The sequence below is a fragment of the Aquarana catesbeiana genome, linkage group LG11 (genome assembly GCF_042186555.1).
Source record: "Aquarana catesbeiana isolate 2022-GZ linkage group LG11, ASM4218655v1, whole genome shotgun sequence".
Lineage (NCBI taxonomy): Eukaryota > Metazoa > Chordata > Amphibia > Anura > Ranidae > Aquarana > Aquarana catesbeiana.
In genome coordinates, this window is record NC_133334.1 from 63,573,247 (window position 1) to 63,596,233 (window position 22,987).

At 43.8% G+C, this 22,987-nt stretch overlaps 1 protein-coding gene across 1 annotated transcript in view; it reads left to right on the plus strand.

The window, feature by feature from the left end:
- The window catches only part of DCDC1 (doublecortin domain containing 1), a 690,767-nt gene that overhangs the window by 481,007 nt on the left and 186,773 nt on the right, over nucleotides 1-22,987 (plus strand). Inside the window, exons 15-16 of the mRNA XM_073604506.1 lie at nucleotides 14,487-14,624; nucleotides 17,078-17,196. Coding sequence (XP_073460607.1) covers nucleotides 14,487-14,624; nucleotides 17,078-17,196 — 257 coding nt within the window. The remainder of the gene's footprint in view (nucleotides 1-14,486; nucleotides 14,625-17,077; nucleotides 17,197-22,987) is intronic.

Below are 22,987 nucleotides of genomic sequence, written 5' to 3' on the forward strand. Positions count from 1 at the left end.
TGTGGTGGTTTAACCGTATGGTTAAGTTTTCTTGCAAACATAGTTGAAGCAGAGTTACTTAATAGCAAAAATTTCGCCTTAGACCACCTCAGGGCTCTTTCCGTATCTTCTGATAGCAATGCATCTAAAGTGCGTTTCTTAGAGTTAATTTATTCAAGGAGGTCGGGGGTGGGGGATTGATTGTAACGGTTATATAGATGGTCTAGCGTCTTAGTGAGTAGATCAGCTAGTTTAGTTCTATGTTTTTTAGATGCTAAGTGTATGAGATGACCTCGCATGACCGCCTTATAGGCTGTCCATAACCAGGTTGGGGACGTGTCTGGTAATGCGTTGTCCGTGAAATAATTGTTTAAATGATCCGTAAGTGAATTCATGATTGCAGGGTCTGTGAGGAGAGAATCATTAAGTCTCCATGAGTGCGAAGTGGGTTTGAGGCCTATACGGGCTGTTGAAAAAGCCATGATGTGGTGATCAGACCAGGGGCATACATGGTTCTCCACCGCAGTCAAATTGGCGAGGACAACTGGGGTGCAAAAGATATAATCGAGGCGGGCATCACTGTCGTGTGGGTTTGAGTGAAAGGTATAGGATCTGGCACCCACATTATGTGCCCTCCATGCGTCTATCAGTTGCAAAGCATTGAGGGAATCAACTAACGACTTAGGAAAGGCCCTTGAGGATGGTGTAACTCTGCTTCTATCTAATACCAAGTGAGCTGTAAGATTGAAATCGCCCCCGACAACTAAGTGTGGGGAGAGATATTGATCCAAAGTGTCAAAAAAGTGTCTGAAAAATGAGGACTGTGCTTCACTGGGAGCATAGACCGAGGCTATGGTGGTGGCTCGGTCTTGTATCATACCTTGAAGGATAATAAATTGGCTATCAGGGTCCCTATATACATGGCAGACATCAAACATCAGGGTGCTATGTATGAATATGGCCACTCCCCGGGACTTTGCTGTATGGGTGGTGCAATAGAATTGTCCAAAGGCCTTGTCAAAATATTGTGGATGATTGGATGCTGAAAAATGGGTCTCCTGCAGAAGCAGGATATCAGCTCCCAAGCTTTTATAATGGCGAAAAGCTTTTTTGCGCTTCTGTAGGAGGTTAAACCCTTGAACATTATGGGTAATTATCTTAAGCGCCATGTTAAGCTATCAAAGTGGGGGGGCTATGTGTAGGAAGGTACGGAAAACTCTTACCCAAGGAGCGTAAAGTCCCGATGAGATAGCCAGACCCTCCCAACAAAACCTGTCAAGCAATATTACAAAAACGTTAAAGGCAGGTTCCATTTTATATGACCTAATCAGTCCAATGAGCACCAGAATTTAAGCACTGACCATGGACCAAACGAAGGTTGTTAAAACACCTTCCTAGCATTTTTAGCCGTGGCCATCTTGAATAAGTGCAGATGATTCATGTAGCATTTACTCCCTGGAATCCATCTTTCCTTAACTCAGGCATGCAAGCAGGAGGGTGTGCTTAGCTAAGAAAGACCCTTCTCCCCTTCTTTTAATGAATTTTACCACTTTAAGCCCGGCCTCTTTTTGAGATTTGGTGTTTACAAGTTAAAAACATTTTTTTTTGCTAGAAAATTACTTAGAACCCCCAAACATTATACATTATTTTTCCAACACTATAAAAAATAAAATGGCAGTCGTTGCAATACTTTCTGTCACACCGTATTTGCGCAGCAGTCTTACAAGCACACTTTTTAAAAAAAAAATACACTTTTTTGAATTAGAAAATAAGACAACAGTAAAGTTAGCCCAATTTTTTTTTTTTTTTTTTTTTCAATAACATTTTTATTTTATTCTGTTACCAAAGTTAACATTGCATAGAATACAACGGGAGAGGTAGTAGAAAAGTGCGATACATGGTGTTAAACAAACAAGTACAAGTATATGTAGTATTTTACTTAGTGTGTTGCGAGAGAGTTATGGCTTCTAAGCCAGCATGGTTACAACAGTTTCTCAGCATCGCAAATTAAGGGTAAACCTCTCATATCTGATAACAAAAATAACTTATATAATAAGAGCAAGAGCAGAGAAAAAAAAAAGAGAAAAGAATAGGGAAAGAAGAGAAGTAAAGTCACCTGAGTGAGTCAATGATCCGTTTATAAAGAGTCCTCCCGGAGGTGCCACAGCTCCCAGACCCTATCGTGGGCTTCTAATCTGTCCTGCATCCTGGCCGTCATCTTCTCCATCAGTTCCACTTCTTTAATCCTCGCATACAATGCCTCAGGGGTAGGGGGGGGGTTTCTTTTTCCAATTCAATGCTATGAGGCATCGTGTGGCCGTTAAAATATGGCGTACTAGTTTTTTATTGGTTTTAGGAATCTTTAGTGGGGATAGGCCTAATAAGAAAAATTTAGGGGTCATAGGAAGTGATTTTCCCAAGAGATTGGTCAGTAACTGCTGAACTTTTCCCCAGAAGGTGACAATATGGGGGCACTCCCAGTAAATATGAAGAAGGGTACCCCTGGCTCCTGAGCATCTCCAGCATCGATCTGAGCTAGTGGGGTGAATGGCATGAAGTACATCTGGGGTCATGTACCAGGAGAACATTATTTTGTATGCGTTTTCTTTATACAATGTGCAAATTGAACTTTTCGCTGCCTGAGACTATATCGCCTGCCATTGTTCCGTGGAGAGTTCCTCCTTAAGAGCTTTCTCCCACTTAATCATGTAGAGGTGTTTGCCTTGCGCCTCTACTGAGTAAGAATTTAGGATTTTATAGATATCAGAGATCAGTCTCCTCTGAGTCAAACCTGTCATAACTAAGTTTTCAAAGGGGGTTAAGGGGGAGAATCGCAGGTCAGGCGCTATGGTCAGGGCATAGTGGCGGATCTGTAAGTAGCTATAAAAAGCTTGGCGTGGTATATCATATTTAGTTTGGAGTTCGGAGAAGGATAATAGCCTACGTGTTCTAGGGTCTATTATGTTGCCGAAGTGGAACAGGTTCCGCAAGGACCATGGGTAGGACATCTGGTGTGTGAGGCTATCCGGCACTTTAGGGTTGCAGATAAAGGAGGTTAAGAGCAATTTTTCAGAGGAGAGGCCATGTGGGGAGCGCAGTGCTTTCCACATCTTACGGAGTTGGGACATAGCTCCTAATAGACGTTCAGGGGGCACCTCCACGTCCGCACACCAGAGCAAGCTATTTGGGTGGGTTGGGGCCAGCCAGATCTTCTCAATTTCTGTCCACTTATTGTAGGACCACTGGGTGGACCATGAGATTATAGCTCTGAGTTGAGTGGCTTGGTAGTATTTAATTAGATTCGGTAATGCGAGGCCACCATCAGACCGAGCTGCCATAAGGACTGATTGGGGAATTCTATGCTTTTTATGATTCCAGACAAATTTAAGTATATCTATCTGAAGTTTTCTGAGATGTTTGTATGGAACTGAAATGGGTAATGTTTGAAATAAATAGAGTAATTTCGGGAGGATCGTCATTTTAATGGACGCTATCCGCCCCAAGAGGGAGAGGTGGTGTTTTTTCCATCTGAGGAGCATGGCTCTGATAGAATGAAATAGGGGGGGGGGGAAATTTTCCTGATAAAGAGTTGCGAATGTTGGAGTAATGCGGATTCCCAGATATTTTAGAGATATAGTTTTCCAGTGATATGGGAAGTTGGCCTGTAAGTGTATGATTTCTGATTCAGGGATATTTATTGGGATGGCTTCTGATTTGGACGCATCCATATTTATCCAGCTCGGCGTGGAGATTCGGGAGGGATATTCTAGGTTGTGTCAGGGTCATAATGATATCATCAGCAAACAATGAAATTTTAAACTCCCTACCTCGGACTGATATCCGGGTTACCTCGGATGTGAGCTGCTAAAGGTTCCACGCATAGCGCAAACAGTAGGGGAGAAAGGGGGCACCCCTGCCGTGTACCGTTGTGTATTGGGAACGGGGCCGAAAAGGCAAAAGGAGTTCTGACCTGAGCAGTGGGGTTAGAGTATAGGTGTTGCACCGCTCGCAAGAAAGGGCCCCTCAATCCTATATGCTGTAGGGTGGCGAACAGGAAGGGCCAACCCAAACGGTCAAAGGCTTTTTCGGCGTCCAGGCTTAGAAGCAGAGACGCCGAGTCCTCCCTGTTCGCCACATCCACTAGGTCAATCACTTTCCTTGTGTTATCCCCCGCCTGTCTAAGCGGCACGAAACCTACTTGGTCTTTATGTATGAGAGAGGGGAGAACTACATTCAGGCGGATTGAGAGTAGTTTCGTGAAAATTTTTAAGTCGGAATTTAAAAGGGCAATGGGACGATAATTAGCACATAATACGGAGTCTTTGTCTGGTTTGGGAATCAAGGTGATAAACGATCTCTGCATGTCAGCTGGGACCGGAGTGTCCCGGAGAAAGGTGTTAAAAAGTCTGCTCATATATGGGAGTAGGAGCGGGAGGAAAGTTTTATAGTATTCGTATGGTAGGCCGTCAGGACCTGGTGATTTACGAGATGGTAGTGATTTGATCGTAAGCTCTATTTCTTCCTCTGTAATAGGTGCGTTTAGGGCCTCTAAGTCTGTAGTTTGTAGGCAGGGGACACCACTTTGTTCTAGATAATGTAATCTAAGTGAGATCTCTGGGGCGGGGGGATTTTTTGGGATGTCTGAATTGTTATAGAGGTCAGTGTGGAAGTCTGCAAAAGCATGTGCAATATCTTTGGGATGGGATAGCAAACAACCTTTTTTATTCTTAATTTGGTGGGGCGTTGAGTTAAGGGAGTCCTCCCGCAGCTTTTTTGCCAGCAAGGAATGTGCTTTGTTTCCCCTATCGTAGTACACCTGTTTTAACCGAAGCAGGGCTTTTTCCACTTGTCCCAGCGCAAAGTCCCTCAGGATCGTCCTAAGCCTAATAACCTTCCTGAGAAGGGGTACAGTAGGGGATGTTTGAAGCTGTGTCTCTAGAACCTGTAGTTCCTTCTCAGTTCGGTGTTTTGTGGCTAGTGCGTCTTTTTTCATGGCCGACGATAGGGCTATGCATTTACCCCTGATGACCGCCTTATGGGCTTCCCATAGCGTAGCAGAAGAAATGTCAGGGGTGTTGTTTTCCTTAAAGTAAAATTTCAGGGAAGAGGTTAATTCCATGGTTGACTGAGGATGTTGAAGGAGAAAAGTGTTTAGTCTCCAGTTGCAAGGTCTAGGGTTGGGGGATTCCACGTCTAATGTGAGTGTAATCGGGGCGTGGTCAGACCAGGAGATCGGAAGCACCCTGGCTTCACAAACTATTCTAAGAGTAGAGTTATTAACAAAAAAGTAGTCGATCCTGGTGTGGGTTTTATGGGGAGCTGAGTAGAAGGTGTACTGCCGATCCCCCGGGTGGAGGGCCCTCCAGGCATCAAAGAGAGCATGTTTTCTAAGTAGTTGGCGAAAGAGCTTCGAGTCTCTAATAGCTCGAGCTGATGGTGCCCGGGGGTCCACCACAAGGCGGTCGACATTTGTGGAGTGAGTTAAGTTGAAGTCTCCCCCCACCACCAAGATCCCATGTTCCGAGCGAAAAAGACGTGCAAACATTTTAGATAGAAATCTATGTTGTTTGACATTAGGTGTGTACAGAGCGCACAGGGTGATCTCCCGGGACTGCCACCGACCCCTAACAATAATATAGTGACCGTGTGGATCACCATAGTGACTCTCATATACAAATGGGGAACCTTGCTTAATGAGTATGGCCACCCCTGCTCGTTTATGTGGTCCTGAGGAAAGGTAGCTGTTTGGGAATTGCTTGGATGCGAAAGCAAAGGTGTCCCCCCTGTCAAAGTGTGTCTCTTGGACAAAAATAATGTCAGCGCCAGATTGTTTAAATTCCCTCAGTGCCAGATGCCTCCTTTTATTGGAATTTAATCCATGGACATTTAATGAAAATATCCTAGCCATAGTCTATAGTTGGGAAGGGGAGGGAGCTTGTGTTACCTGGGTTGAAGGCGACGGCCGTGGATCCTGGGATTGGGAGCGGGCAACCTCCGGTGAGGGATCCGGACCTAACCAGCGGTCCATGTAGAGAGTCAATCAGGGGCAGGGAGAAGACAATGAGAGAAGAGGAGACTAGAAAGAAGAAACAAGGGTTAGTGTTAAACAAAACAAGACAGAACCAAAAAAGTGTTTTCAGCTAACCTTGGAAGGTCGATGGACCTAGGTCAGTACGGTTTCCCAAGGATCCGCCCAACTCCGCTCTAGCAGAGTAGGTCAAGTGGATGCAAGGGAGCCCTAGGTTGGTCATATAACAAGATATTATCAAAACTATTGTGACAATCATCACTTAATTAGGGGAGGGGTTGGTGAGCAAAAAATCACCTACGCTCCCAAGCCTCGACGGAGACATGCCCATAAAGTAAAACAAAAGCAAATTTAGGAATGAAAAAATTGAGGCAAAAGATTGGGGACTGAGTGAACAAAATGTCCAGGACAGATCTATCAGCCTAGTAGAATGGCTAAGCATCTATGAATTTAAGGATCCAAGGAAAAATTATGAGTTCATTTCAGCCATTTCTGGATTTGGAACTCTTGTGAGGGGTACCATCCTTCCGGGTGCGATTAGAGGAGGGAACCTTCTGCCACATTGTAGGCGGTGGGGGTGGGACAGTTACTAAGTCCCAATCCGGGAGTTGAGGGGGCTAATCCCCAAAATGTCACAGAAATTGGTTAGATCTTCTGGATACCGTAGAACAGCAGATCTGCCTTGGTTCTTGGCTGTAAGGGTAAAGGGAAATCCCCACCGATAGGGGATATTTTCTTCTTGAAGGATACGTAGAAGAGGTTGCAAGAGTCTGCGCTTCTGTAGGGTTATCCAGGAGAGATCTGGGAATAGTTGCAGGTGTGCATCCTGGAAGGTTACTTTGCGTGTTAAACGGGATTGACGCATAATGTCCTCCTTTAAGGGGTATGAGCTTATTCTGCAAATAATGTCCCTTGGTTTAGAGGTGAGATTCTTGGGGCAGAGAGCCCTGTGGGCTCTATCCATGTCGATACGATTGGTCAGGGGTTCCCCAAGTAGATTGTTAAATATGTGTTGTAATTTGTTGTGGATGTCCTCCGGACTGTCCGTCTCTGGAACTCCTCGCACTCGAATATTATTTCTGCGCCCTCTATTATCCAAGTCCTCAAGGTGGCGCTGCATTTCCCTTAGTTGGGTGCGGTGATCTGCTCCTTGAAGTTGAGTCCTGTGGACTGCTAATTTAGTCTCTTGAATTTCCTCCTCGGCCATTTCCACCCTGTCAGCTAGGTGTTTAAGGCCTGTTTGTAGTATCTGTATTTCTGAGCAACAGGTGGATTTCACATCTGCGATCAGTTGTTTAAAGTCATCTTTGGTGGGCATCGCCTGTAAATAGGAGTACCACTCATTAGGAAGTGGGTGATGGGGGACTGGTGGCGGGGTTTGCTGTGGTGGTCGTTGATGAGATGCTTGCTGGTGTTGTAAATGCAGTGCAGCTTCATCTCGCATGGCAGGTATGGATTGTGGGGGTGCAGTCCATATGTTTCCCCAGGGCTGTCCCTGGGTATGTGTGGGGGCCTCGGCCTCTTCCAGAGCGTAACATTGGGGGACAGATGCTGGATCTTTTCGGCCTGAATTGGCAGGGTGTGCGGCCTGCTCTTTAGGGGTGCTCAGTGCTTGAGAAAATGAAAGTCTCTGCGCTTTAGGTGGGGGTGAGCCAGGTATGAGGGTTCTGAGGGCCGCTGCGAGATCATCAGGTCCAGGTGAGGTATTGGAGGCCGGGAATCTTGGATCCGGCAGGGCCGGAAAGTCCGCTGAGATATCAGAGGATGACGGGGATCCCGGGGCATCCCCCGGCAAGCAGGGATCTGAGGCTGTCCGCAGCAGGCGCGGGAAGGCCTCCGAGCATTGAGGGTAGAGGGAGGGAGGGGGGCCAAATATGGCGGCTGGGGGATCACGTGGCGAGGTCCCGGGATGGCCAGGGCAAATCGAGCTCACAGTTCCCGAAGGAGAGGAGATGCCTGTGATGCGTTGCAGGGCTGGCGGTGTGCTTTCCGGGACTCGGTGTGAGTTCAGGTCCCGCTGGGGGAGCTGTGTGGAGAGCCTGGAGCGGGCTGCCGAGGCCTCCGGCGCCATATTGGCTGTGCTGCCTGACGGACCGTCGGTCTGTGGGAAGAAGGACCGGAGGTCCGATGACGAGCCGGGTGGTGGCTGTGATGATCCCCGGGCTTTAGCGGATCGGGGGGCTTTGGATCTGCCCATGTAGCTGTAGCGTAGCGTCCCCAAATGAGTCTTTAGCTGCGGGCTTAGAGAGAGCAGACGACTCAAGCGTCCATCTAGGTCGGCTTCCGGTCACGCCCCCCAATTTTTTTTATGTTGGGAAAGGTAATGTTACGCCGAGTAAATTGATACCCAACATGTTACGCTTCAAAATTGCGCCCGCTCGTGGGATGGCGACAAACTTTTACCCTTAAAAATCTCCATAGGCGACATTTAAAAAATTCCACCAGTTGCATGTTTTGTGTTACAGAGGAAGTCTAGGGCTAGAATTATTGCTCTTGCTCTACCGATCGCGGCGATATCTCACATGTGTGGTTTGAACACCGTTTTCATATACGTTCACTTCTGCATGCGAGCTCGGCAGGACGGGGGGTGTTTAAATTTTTTTTTTTCTTATTTGTTTTACCTTTTATTTTTTATTTTTACACTGTTTTAAAAAAAAAAAGTGTCATTTTTATTCCTATTACAAGGAATGTAAACATCCCTTGTAATAGAAAAAAAGCATGACAGGACCTCTTAAATATGAGATCTGGGGTCAAAAAGACCTCAGATCTCATATTTACACGAAAATGCAATAAAAAAAAAATTGTTATTTAAAAAAATGAAAAAAATAAAATGGCCCTTTAAGAGCTATGGGCGGAAGTGACGTTTTGATGTTGCTTCCGCCCTGCAGTGTCATGGAGACGGGTGGGGGCCATCTTCCCCTCACTCGTCTCCATGCACAGCCACAGGAAGGATCAGATCGCCTCCACTGCTGCCGACGGCTCCGGTAAGTGGCGGAGGGCACCGGATCGCGGCGGAAGAGGGGGCAAATCGGCCCCAGAGACCACTTTTATCTTGTACCGTACCGCCGGCTGAACACGGGATACCGAGGTTATGGCAGCTAGCTGCTGCCATAACAACGATATCCGTTCTCAAAGTAGGGACGTACATCGGCGTGTGGCAGTCCGGAAGTGGTTAAAAATGCATGTGAAAACTCATGGGATGTGTGACACCATTCTGGCCTATGCCAGAAACCAGGAAGCACTAAAGAAATGTAAATAAAAAGTTTAAAAGAAGTAAATATAATACACCTTCTTATCTATTTACTATGTTAGCAGCATAATGACTAAAAATAGTAAATGTTGATTGAAAGAGTTTAGTTCCGCCTTAAGCTAATTCCTTTTACATGTTTTCCTAGATCAGAGGAGCAAATAAAAAAAAAAAATTTAATCGGCTGGTGGAGCTACTTTTGTTTTTTATGAAATTTTTTTATTGTTCAGTTCCACCGATACAAAGTCAATTGTGACAGGTTGTAGCAAAAGCTTACTAAATAGTCAAAGTCATCAATGATAAAAATAGAACTGCATACACGCCAATCAACAATATTTTGTGTTCTGCTGTGCCCAGAAAAAAAAGACCTAAGTTTACATTTATAGAAATTCTGAAAGGTTGCCTAACTGGAATGCCACATACTGTATATTTGGGTTGGGGAAAATTTAGTGGACGCCAACTTTTCTGTTTAAAAAGGGGAAGTGAGGGAAGCTGTTAGGGGTAGTTAGGTGGGGGAAAGGAAAAAACAATGGGTAATAAGGGTAACATTCTGCGGTGGTAGACAGGGTATGGATAAAGAGGATGTGAGGGTAGAAGGAGTGAGGGTAAAATGGGGGTGGGGCAGAGATAGGGAATAGAAAAGGAGAAAGAGGGTGGGGAAGGAGGGGGTGGGGGTTCAAAGCAAAAGGGGAGGTGTGTTTTGTAAGTAGTCTGTGGAATACTGAAATTGTACCCAGTAAAACCATGTTTCCATATGTTCATCTGTTCAGGCCCCAAGAAACACAGTGACATTTTCCATAGATTTCCCACTGAACCAAAGTTGAAGGTGTAGACAGCATCCAGTTACTGGGAATGCATGCCATGGCCACATTTAACAGGTTGATCAACAGCAATGTATTATACCTTTTCCTGGACAGAGGTGTAAAATTCTAGTCAAAGTGGATGTAAACTTGATTTATGAAATTTGACATAAGCACATATATCTGTAGTGTTTTCTTATCTCTCTCAAAAGCCCTAAGTCCCGTGTCTTACTTCTGCTCTGTTCTTCTGTTATCAGCATGATAACTTCTGACAAGTTCTCCGACAACCGAGATAAACCAGCCTGAAATTTGTGCTGGGGTGGGGACTATAAATTGATTAGCAGAGAGCTTTTCTATTCACAGCACAGCTCTGCACATTCCTTCCTTCCTCTGCCTATGTGGAGAGGGGGTGTGTGACTTTCCTCCATTCAGCTGTCACACAGTGTATGTCAGGAATCCACACCCAGTGCTGAACAGGAGGAAAAAAATCTCTAACACAGTATGCACTTTCTAGAGAATATAGCATGCTGAAGACAGCAGATATACATGTAAAACTTATGTGGGGAGATTTGTTTTATCTCTGTGTATCATCTGAGGCTATTCACTTCACTGGGTATATGTGAGGGTTTACATACACTTTAAGGAAATACCCATTAACTGGGTAATGGCTTGATAACAGAATGGAAGCTATTTTGGACAGTCCCAAAACATATATATATATATATATATATATATATATATATATATATATATACTCGAGTATCAGTCGACCCAAATATAAGCTGAGGCACCTAATTTTACCACAAAAAACTGGGAAAACTTATTGACTCAAGTATAAGCCTAGGGTGAGAAATGCGCTGCTACTGTAAGTGGAAAAGAGGGTTAACAATGCCCATTTGCAGCCTCGCTGTGCCCATTTGCATGCCTTACTATGCTCATTTGCAGCCATAGGTCCCCTGAACTTCAAACTCGGTAGTTAAGGGTTCCTAGATGCCCCCTAGCTGCAGCCAAAATTTGGGGTCTCTGGACCCAAAGGGTCCTGAAATGACATTGCTGCAGATGGACACAGTTGACCAATTTTGGGGCCCCAATCAGTTGACCGAACTCGGGGCCACTTAGTGCTAGGAACCCCAACTTTGGTGTGCAAACCCAGTGGAACTAGCACCACAATATATCTGAACTGACTTTGGGGCCCGTATCTCGGGGCCACTTAGTGCTAGGAACCCCAGCTTTGGATATGTTGAGGTACTAGTTCTACTGGGTTTGCACACCAAATTTGGGGTTCCTAGCACCAAGTGGCCCCGAGATACGGTTCGGAAAATGACATATTTTGCTGCAGAAAAATGCTTGACTTGAGTATAAGCCGAGGGGAGGCACTTTCAGCACAAAAAAATGTGCTGAAAAACTTGGCATATACTCGCGTATATACGGTATGTTCCTCTGTCACTCTGCAGCAGAAATAGCTTATCAAAGATGTAAGTTGTTCTATACCCATATAATTTTATAATTAATATCTTAGTATTTGCTGCAGTCTGATGCCTTATAGGCAAAGAATAAAATGATGTTCTTCTGCTTGTCTGAGAAGGTAAGCTGAAGGTCCTATTCCAATTTCCCTAAAAAGGGCCAGAGTAGGGAGGGACATCAGGGTGATTAGATAGATCAGTCACAGACTTCCAATGTCCAGAGGTTATAAACTTGTCTGCTCTCATGAAGCCTGTGGCCTGTGTCTGTCCATTGTCTGAAGATTTTTTCCATGTAGCCTAGTGTTAACTCCTGATGTACTAATATGAGTGTCATGGGAGGTGGGAAGCTCTGCAAGTTGTTTAAAAAAAAAATCTACTAGTTTCACACAAGGTGGGACCAATGAGCGGGTGGTTTTGCAGTGCCCTGAGAGCACTCACCTATGCCCATTTAACCAGCACTAGCAGAAATGGAGAGTAGTCCTGTTCCTGGAAAACCCAAAGTTGGGGCCTAATGTCTGCACCAGGTGATGGTTCTGGCCATGTGGACAACCCTGTAGTAAAGAACAGGTTCTGGATTCCCTATTCTTCCTCTGACTTTAGGTAGCAGCAAGGTCTCTCGTCCTGTTCTTGCAGGCTTCCCCTTTCAAATGAATGAAATGATAAAGTCTGAATGGCAGGGTCTGCAGTGGATAGAGAAGTTGTGGTATCACATTCATTTTCAGTACTTTACACCTTCCAAACCAGAAGATGGTCAGGTGTCTCCATTTGTCCATGTTAGATTGTGATATGTGGAGGAGAGGGAAAAAGTTAAATTTGAATATTTTTTGGGGGGTCAACAGGAATCTGAGTGTCAAGGTATTGTAAAGCCCTGTCCTTTCATTTAAAAGTCAAATTAGGATGGAGTAATTGTAGAGCATGGTTTGATAAAAAGCCAAATAGGATAGGGATCAATAAATGTAGAGCTCCTTTAACAGAGCAAGTAAGAAGATAGTAAGGACTGGTAATGTAAGAGAGGAGGTCATTGGCATGTTCTGCGACCTTATGATTGTTACCTCCAGTAACTATGCCTTTTACATTAGGAGTGTTTCATATTCACTGTAGAAGGGGTTCTAGTGTGAGAACAAATATTAACAAGGAAAGGGGACATCCCTACCTCATACCATTGTGGAGTCTCTTTTAAAATGAATTTGTAGCTTTGTCCTACATGGACAAAGAACACGTTTCTTATAAATTTTTCCCTGGATTGTGTAGCAGGCACCTCCGTATAAAACCTAACATCTTTATATTATTTGTAGAACGCTTTAAGAGTCCAGAGCACCCTATCTTAAAAATTTATACCAGAGATCACATGTCTATGCTCTGGTCTGCCTTCTCTTGCCCCCAGCACCTTCCTTTTGGCCTTCATAGCTGCTTTTGACATTTAGAGAGGTGCTTTAAATGGTAAGGGGTGTACTCAAATGACATGCAAGCTCTGGACAGATTTTCATCAATGTAATCTTTATTTTAATTTTCGAATAGAAAATTTCTTTACAGACAAATAGGAAACAATAAAAGAACAGACCATACGTACATAAGTATGACTGAACACACACAAAATGGTATGTCAAACAGTACATAACATTGGCTACAAACTGAGCAGCAAAACAAATTATTTATGAAAGCCATGGTGCTCGGAATCACATCTAACAACATAAAACAACAGGAACATCTCTGTATCCTCCTGGGGATTTACATCCAATTCTACCTTAAGCTCTCCCAGTGCATTTGCATGGTTCCACATGGACCATTGAGCAGATACGGTCTATGGGCTCCTTGGTGCCCTCCTATGGTTGCTACAGTGCGACTATTTAGTATTGGCTATTTATTGGCTTTTTTCCTTGTGGAACTGAACCCCGAGATTGGTTGTAAATGGAAACAGTTGATGGTCATCCACATCTACTACTAAGACCTTGACATCTATACTTGAATAAATTTGAACTACTGGTTTTGAACTTGTGAAAACCTCTTTACAAGTGAAACCCTCTTGTGTATTAACTGAAACCTGAATGTGTCCTGAAGAAGTTCTATACGAAACGCGTAGACACATCTGGGCTTGTATCATGTATATTTCTATATAGATGATTTTTATTATCTTTTTTCAATGCCTTTGTACTGTATGTATTTATACTTAATAAAATTGATTATATTGTTATTTTGATTATGCTTTCTCAGGTTTGTTGTGCCTCTAAAGTCCGCTCAGGGTGTCCTTGTTGACCCCCTTTTTTTCTTTTTTAATGACATACAATTTATACGGATGTGGCCATAGGAGTGTCTTTTTTTTTTTTTTGTCCTAAAATAAAACAACAGCAGCAGTAATGTGCCTAATGCTGAAATGGAAGCACTGCAGTAACACCGATAAAAAAAAAGTCAGGGAAAAAAGGTTGGACAAAGAAAAAAACAAAAACAAAACAACATTGTCAGCACTCCAGTGAAATCATGCAATCATTTATGAATTATAACCAGTATATCAGATTGGATCATAAATCACACAATGACAATATAATCTCAAATAAGAAAGGCCAGGAAGCCTATGCTAACCCTTTTAAAGTGCATAAAAAAATATCAATGTGTCAAAAGTAGCATCACCCAACCCTATAGAAAAGGAAAGGGGCCAAGGGGAGTACATAAACCATCAGGGATAAAATACATCAGGCACAGACATGGTGGGATGTGAAGCCGCTGAGGCACCAGAGGTATAATTAATCCAAGTGGCCCATATCACATTAAAACCTATTATGATGGCCCTTGCATGTTGCCTTGCACTTCTCCACCTCCATGATATTATTCACCAAACAAATCCATTCCAATCCTCTGGACAGATTTTGCATAATATAGCACAGGATCAGATTGTTTTTAACAAAAATATTTTTTCATGTTGCAAACGATGGGTATACATCTCCTTAATCTCTTTTGTAACTATTAAACTGCAGGTGGACCAACAAATGATTTTACATCCATCAGTAATGCTTGAGAAAATAAGCAGAGCGCCAGGTCAGTCGGGGAAGAAAGGACAACTTGACCAACCTGTTTCGGGACTGTTTTCTTGTAATGTCTGGCTCATCACAAGGGTAAGATAGCAATCAAGCATTCCCATCAGTATTTGTCTTTTTTACTATTGCTATGTGACCGAAGTCATGAATTAAAATATTATCACTCGCAACAACTTTACTAATTGCACTAAGGGTATTTGAAGGTATCTGGTAGCCTTTAGGTGGCCAAAGGCATACAAGGGCTTTTTTAAGTTCTGCACGCCTGGAAGCATGTCTTTAGTTAGCTGTCTCCTAAACCTATATCCTTGTCTCAACCAAGTTTATTTGTTTAAAAGGAAAGCATTTTTTTTTAACTTTTTAAACTGTTGTAATATGTCTTTTTAACCACAATTATAATAAAAGATACAACCAAATAAAGCACAATAATTATATCTGCAAACATGGCATCAATAACAATAAAAGCATCATTGTATTCTAGCTATAATGTGGGATGAAACTTCCCCATGAATGGTCAGAGCTTCTAGGCAAAAACAGTAGTGTGATATGTCTCTTTTTAAATTACATTTAGAATATGATAATTTAAAATTCCCAAGACATTCTGGGTTTTCTAATAGAGGTCCTGACAGTAGTTGCTTTTGGACTGTGTCTTTCTAAATTATGTTTTCTACAGAGCTCCGTGAATTAGAGACAATGATGGGGGGCATGCTCAGTGGCATCTCCAGCTTTCACATTTAGGGGGGGGGGGGGGGGGGCACATGGGGGACAGGGACAAAAGTAGGGGGGTAACTATAAAATGCAATTTTATATATATCCTGGGGCCCTTTACTACGATCCCACAATGGCCCTTTCACATGTTCTGCAGTGAGCTCCCTTCCTACTGTATTGGGGCCCCCCCAGGGTGGCAGAAAACAAGAGATATATGTCACCAGCATACCAAGAAAATATAAGGGTCCAAAGCAGTGGGAGAACTATCAGGGTTGCAAGGGTTGTCTTGACACCGGGCCCTGGTGTTCTGCCACTGTGGGGTTCCCCAGCCTCCTCTTGCTGTCCTGCCCCTGCTGTTGACAGCGCTGGTCTGGCATTTTTTGGAATTTACAGGCTGGTTCTCCTGTCCTAAGGACGGGAGAAATCAGTCTGTTTTTTCAGTAACTAAGACTCCTGGTGGAGTCCTTCCTGCAACTCACTCTTCTCCCTGCCAATGAGGATGCAGGGAAAGGAGCAGATCGGGTGGCCATGGTTGTGTGAGCGCTCGCATTATGCAGTGTCAGCGAGCAGAGGGAGGGGGGAGGAATCACCCGCAGGAGCTGACTGGGGACGCTCTCCCTCTTAGACATTGCCTTTTTGTAAAAATATATATATTTTTTTTTTAATTGGGGGGGGCACATGGTGGGGCACAGCATAATGTTGGGGTCGGGGCCCCCTCTCGTCCCCCCCTAGGGATGCCATTGGGCATGCTTTGCCACTGATCATATACTCCATGCCCAACTTGCTGCCTCAGAAGGTACAATAAGGACAGAAATATGTTGTCCCAAAAATGTGCAACATAAATAAACAGGCACAAAGTAATTTGAAATCAATATACTGTAGAAGTAAAACGCGCCAAACTAACAACAAAAACTAAGGTCTGGTCCCCCTCAGAGGTTTAGCTGTGGTGTGGTGGGGACACGTGAATTAAAAAGAATAACTGAACATTATTAGTCCTCTTGTGCCAGATAAAATATTTCACACATGCTTAAACACAAATAAAACTCAATCTTGAAAAAGATTTATTTATTTATTTATTTATTTATTTATTTATTTTAATCATTTATTATTAATTTACTTTTCCGGTGTGATGTAATTTTAGATACAAATAGCCCTTACTGGAGCAAACCTGTGAAATCTCAGCCATAACCTTTTTCTTTTTACAAAACTTTTATCACATTTAGCTCAGTTCACTTTTCCCCTTTTGCCCTTGTTGTTCCCAGGAAAGTAAATCATAGTTATTATTTTACATTTTGCATGCCAACTGCTGCAGTACATGCATTATGTAATATTAAAATTATTAACCGCCACATTGCGGGATAAGTGACCTACCCTTGGTGTCAAATCCTCTTAACCTTTGTAACAACTTTACAGGCAAGTCTCACTGGGAACATATGTATAATTTTTCTTAATTATCTTCAAGGCGGCAGCGTTTCTGTAATCTTTTCGGTTCAGCGGTCTTTTGTCAGCACGTACGTGTTGGAAGGAAAATGAGGTGTTAGGAGTACAGCAAGTGACACGTTATAGAACCTGCATCATTACCCTGCGAGACGCATCTAGGATAGAGCAGGGTGGAAATACCAGAGGTCTTCTCTGCAGCGCGATGAACCATAAAATTCTGCCGCGGTTGTAAAAAGGATCACTGCCGGGAAACAGGGATCGGCCACTAAGTTGTGGATAGTATTTAGCTTCTAATAGGTTTGATTATTCAGCTATGATGACCTCTTTATTAGGACAGAATGTTTCATTTTCTGGTGCTTTTCACAGATTTAATGTCTTTCTACTAGGCTGGCATGATCCTGAGTAAAGCAATGCCACAGATCTGCCTGGCTGTGGGGGAGCCTATTATTCTGAGAAATGCGGAGGGTACCATTATGGAAGGGTATGGACTTGCACTTCAAAAAAGGTAAGAATGCTTAGCTGGTGACCAGCAATGTCAGACAATATATTTTTTTCAAAGTTTTCAAAGACACATGGGTTAATGCCCTTACATCGCTCTATATCACCCTTAAGATGAGTGTCCCATTCTGGCAACTTTCGTCTGGATTGGAATTCTGTAAATTATGCTTGTTAGCCACTCTTACGATCAGAGCAGGGTAGAACCTGCCCATATTGCTATCTACACTGAGCAAAATTATAAATGCAACACTTTTGTGTTTGCCCCTATTTATCATGAGCTGAACTCCAAGATCTACAACTTTTTCTAGGTACACAAAAGGCCTATTTCTCTTAAATACTGTTCACAAATCTGTCTAAATCTGTGTTAGTGAGCACTTCTGCTGATTAGACAGCATGATTATTGCACAGGTGTGCCTTAGGCTTGCCACAATAAAAGGCCACTATAAAATGTGCAGTTTTATCACACAGCACAATGCAACAGATGTCGCAAGTTTTGAGGGAGCGTGCAATTGGCATGCAGACTGCAGGAATGTCTACCAGAGCGGTTGCCCTTGAATTGAATGTTTATATTTTTGCTTAGTTTATATCCCTGATAAAATGAGCACAGCTGCATTTTCTTTCCTCTGCTCTTTCCATTGACATTGATGCCTATATTAGGGAAATTTGTGGAGAAATCTGTAGTTTGTTGAAGATTTTTTTTTTCTTGCAGATTTTTTATTTATCAAAAGAAGTCCTTGAGACAGTTTGCAAATTCAAAGGCAGGGTCAAGATATGATAAATCACATTTAATGAATTCATGGAAGTTTAACAGGCACATTTATGACAGTAATCCATGGGAAAGAAATCTCCATATCAAGATTTGCAATCTAGTACCATACCTTTACTTTGAGGGGATGCAGACTTTAGCTGCATTAAAGAGGTGGCAGAGGATCGACCTCCAATAGCTTCTTGCAGAAATGTGGGAGTTATGCAAGAGAAAAAGGGATGGGTCCCCCCCGAATATATAATCTGTGTACTTTTAAGAAATGGTCCTGACGCTTCTACAAAAGGGCAGCAATTTTATTATTGTTTTCCTGATATTTGGAATAGATTGAAAATTTAAGGGAGAAGTGCAGTATTTCCTGAACTGTTTCTAAGTAAAGAATTGTTGTAAGTCTGCTTCCTAGCATCACAGGAAGGGTACTCTATATTTATGTCATGGAGAGGAAAGAAAGTGATACAAGATGGACAAAGAGTGTTGGTTGAGATTGGAGTCAACACATAGCTGCTCAAATGAAGTTATTGGGCGCAAGAAAGATCTCAGGGAGGGAGAGAAGATCATAATTGTTTCAATACTTCCCAGAGAGTTAGGCCAAAAGCACTGCCAGGAGCAGACAAACCACTCACGGATGGCCATTGACCAGAGAGTATAAAATGGCACCCTGGAAATCTGCCCTGGGATATCAGAGAATGAAAAGGGCCATCTCTTAAACCCAGAGGAAAGTTAGGGTTGCCAATGATCGGGATGAGTTGATCGGGATAATTCAGAGTTCTTACAGACAATGGCACATCCTCACGTTTGGACCTATCATGGCATAAACTTTCAGGATTGAAGGGGACACCACAGGAACCTAGATAGAGTTGGCCTATTCCAGTGACACCCATTGTTTATGGTCTGTGTGATTGCGCCAGTTATGCAGTTGTATTGAATGAAAGGCTATCAGATATTTGATAATATCTGGAAGGGCGATACCTCCATGTAGTTTTGGTACACAGAGGAGAGAAAAGTTGAAGCTGACAGCCCAGACAAGTTTAGTTTAAATTCTGTTGACGTGCTTCATGAAGCTGATGGGGATGTAGACTACCAGGGCTTCGAGGAACATAGGAATTTATAAAGTATCACTATCTTAATAATACTGCAGCAGCCAAACCAGTAGAATATCCCTGATTGCCACCACACAAGCAGGGTCTGAACTTTGTGGTGAAGGGGTGGGAAGTTTAAATTGAAGGCATCTTTTAGATTAGGGAAAATTAGAATCCCTGGGTATTTATTGGCTCTGGAGGCCTAGTTGAACTTAAAGTGAATGTAAAGACATATGTATTACCGTATTTATCGGCGTATAACACGCACAGGCATATAACACGCACATTCATTTTAAGAGCGAAGTTTCAGGAAAAAAACTTACATTTTAAATAAGGAACTTTGAAGTAAAATAAGGGTCAGTGCCCATCTGCAGCCTCACCATAGCCATCAATGCAGCCTGATCAATGCCCATCTGCAGCCTCACAAGTGCCATCAATGCAGTCTCACCATTGCCATCAGTGCGGCCTGATCGATGCCCATCTGCAGCCCAGAGGGGACAGGGAGGGGGGCGGGACGAGCGCAGACAGATTACATACAGTGAGAATCTCCTATGATAGACAGAACAGTGGTCCAATGGCAGCCCAGGAGACGGGAGTTCCTATTACAGAGGCCGCCAAGTAAACAGGAGATTCTCACTGTATGTAATCTGACGGTGCTCGTCCTGCCCCCCCTCCCTGTCCCCTCCGAGGCAGCTAAAACTGAAGTATTGGCGTAAAACACGCATGCACTATTTGCACCCGATTTTCATGGTGAAAAAGTGAGTGTTATACGCCAATAAATACAGTATTTACTCTCTGTTTTATTGATTCTCTCTGTTTTAGGTCCATGTTCAGTACAGTGTATTTGTTTTCCTAAAATGATAATGCTAAATACCTTCTTTGCAGAGCCCTGCTGTGCTGTCATGTGACCTCTCTTTGCTTTCCTTTCCGAGTAAGTGAGAACAGTGGGAGGGGCTGAGATTCCTCTCTGAATGCAAACTGGCAGAGGGAGGTCACATGGCTGCACAGCAAGGCTCTGCAAAGAGGTATTTATCATTATAATTGTAGGAAAACACACACGCTGTACTGAACAGGGACCTTAAAACAGAGAGGATCAAAGTAATTACTACATGTCTCTTTACTTTACAAGCACTGAAGCTGCAGGGAATGAAATTCCACAGGCATGAGAGAGGGGAGGGGCGGGGAGGAGATCGGCTCACACACAGACTATGGAAGGGAGAGAGGGAGGGGAGATGCAGAGACACTGAGGAGTAGGGATGAGCCGAACACCCCCCGGTTCGGTTCGCACCAGAACCCGCGAACGGACCGAAAGTTCGCACGAACGTTAGAACCCCATTGACGTCTATGGGACTCGAACGTTCGAAATCAAAAGTGCTCATTTTAAAGGCTAATTTGCATGGTATTGTCCTAAAAAGGGTTTGGGGACCCGGGTCCTACCCCAGGGGACATGTATCAATGCAAAAAAAACTTTTAAAAACGGCCGTTTTTTCGGGAGCAGTGATTTTAATGATGCTTAAAGTAAAAAAAAAAAAGTGAAATATTCCTTTAAATATCGTACCTGGGGGGTGTCTATAGTATGCCTGTAAAGTGACGCGTGTTTCCCATGTTTAGAACAGTCCCTGCACCAAATGTCATTTTTAAAGGAAAAAATCTCATTTAAAACTGCTTGCGGGTTTAATGTCATGTCGGGTCATGGCAATATGGATGAAAATCAGTGAGACAAACGGCATGGGTACCCCCCAGTCCATTACCAGGCCCTTTGGGTCTTGTATGGATATTAAGGGGAACCCCGCACCCAAATTAAAATAAGGAAAGGTGTGGGGCCACCAGGCCCTATATACTCTGAACAGCAGTATACAGGCGGTGCAAACAAGACAGGGACTGTAGGTTTGTTGTTAAGTAGAATCTGTTTGTAATTTTGAACATTTTTAACGTGTTTAGCTCCAGCCAAAAAATCTTTTCTAAGCTTTTTGGAAAACATAGGGAAGGGTTATCACCCCTGTGACATTTGTTTTGCTGTCTTTCCTCCTCTTCAGAAGATTTCACCTCACTTTTTTGTCCCAATGAAAAATGTTTTTTGAAAATTTGGGTTTTTTTGTGGAACAAGGATTGGAAAGCATCAGTGGAAAGGAGAAATTGTTTTCCCATATTAACTCTTACAGGAGAGAATTTCCCTTCCTAGGGGTAGATTTCATCTCACTTCCTGTTGTCTCCTTCCGTTTGCAAGTAGGAGTCGTTTGTAAGTTAGATGTTTGAAAGTAGGGTCCTGCCCTATATACTCAGCAGAAATTTGGGCCTTAGGTGTTGCTGTGGCCACAACACTGTAAGCCCTCACAGGGCCCTGCTGTGAAATATTAGATCAAGAATTGTAATTACATGCCCCTGTTGAACAGGAGCTGAAAAATTAGGCCTTAGGCACTGGTGCTGGTGCCACAACACTGCAACCCCTCACAGACACTCTAGTTGGAACGCAGGAACGAGCCCTGCTGCAAATTATTGCTTCAAAAATTGTAATTACACGCCCCTGTTAGACAGGGGCAGAAAAATTGGGCCTTAGGCACTGGTGCTGGTGCCACAACACTGCAACCCCTCACAGACACTCTAGTTGGAACTCAGGAACGAGCCCTGCTGCAAAGTATTGCATCAAAAATTGTAATTACACGCCCCTGTTAGACAGGGGCAGAAAAATTGGGCCTTAGGCACTGGTGCTGGTGCCACAACACTGCAACCCCTCACAGACACTCTAGTTGGAACGCAGGAACGAGCCCTGCTGCAAAGTATTGCATCAAAAATTGTAATTACACGCCCCTGTTAGACAGGGCCAGAAAAATTGGGCCTTAGGCACTGGTGCTGGTGCCACAACACTGCAACCCCTCACAGACACTCTAGTTGGAACGCAGGAACGAGCCCTGCTGCAAAGTATTGCATCAAAAATTGTAATTACACGCCCCTGTTAGACAGGGGCAGAAAAATTGGGCCTTAGGCACTGGTGCTGGTGCCACAACACTGCAACCCCTCACAGACACTCTAGTTGGAACGCAGGAACGAGCCCTGCTGCAAAGTATTGCATCAAAAATTGTAATTACACACCCCTGTTAGACAGGGGCAGAAAAATTGGGCCCTAGGCACTGGTGCTGGTGCCACAACACTGCAACCCCTCACAGACACTCTAGTTGGAATGCAGGAACGAGCCCTGCTGCAAAGTATTACATCAAAAATTGTAATTACACGCCCCTGTTAAACAGGGGCTGAAAAATTGTGCCTTAGGCACTGGTGGTGGCGCCCAGAACCAAAAATGTTCTTACAAGCTATCAGCGTGATGATTGAGGAGGAAGAGGATAATTACTCAGGGATAGTCACTCAGCATCAGCATAGGCAGTCTTTGAAGGGATCTGAGATTTCAAAAAAAATTATTCGGTTACATCAGCATCAGGTGCTTGGTAGCTGGTGGTGATCCAAGACTCATTCATTTTTATGAAGGTCAGCCGATCGACCGAGTCGGTGGACAGACGCACCCTGTGATCGGTTACCACGCCTCCAGCAGCACTGAATGTGCGTTCCGAAAGAACGCTGGATGCAGGACAGGCCAGTAGCTCAATTGCATACTGTGCAAGCTCTGGCCAGTGATCCATCCTCAAGACCCAGTAACCCAGAGGATTTTCGGTGGGAAAGGTGTCCAAGTCTGATCTTGCCCCTAGGTATTCCTGCACCATGTAAAACAGACGCTGGCGATGGTTGCTGGAACCGATCATACCTTGGGGCTGCGGACCAAAAAATTGTCTGAACGCATCGGTCAGACGGCCACCTTCTCCACCGCTCCTTCTTTGACTGACCGAAGCCTCAGCAACACGTTGTCCAGAAACAGGAGTTTGTAACCTCCCAGTCTCTGGGAACGCGTTGCACAGACCTTTCTGCAAGGCCTCCCGAAGATGTTTCATCCTCTGCTCCCTCTGCGA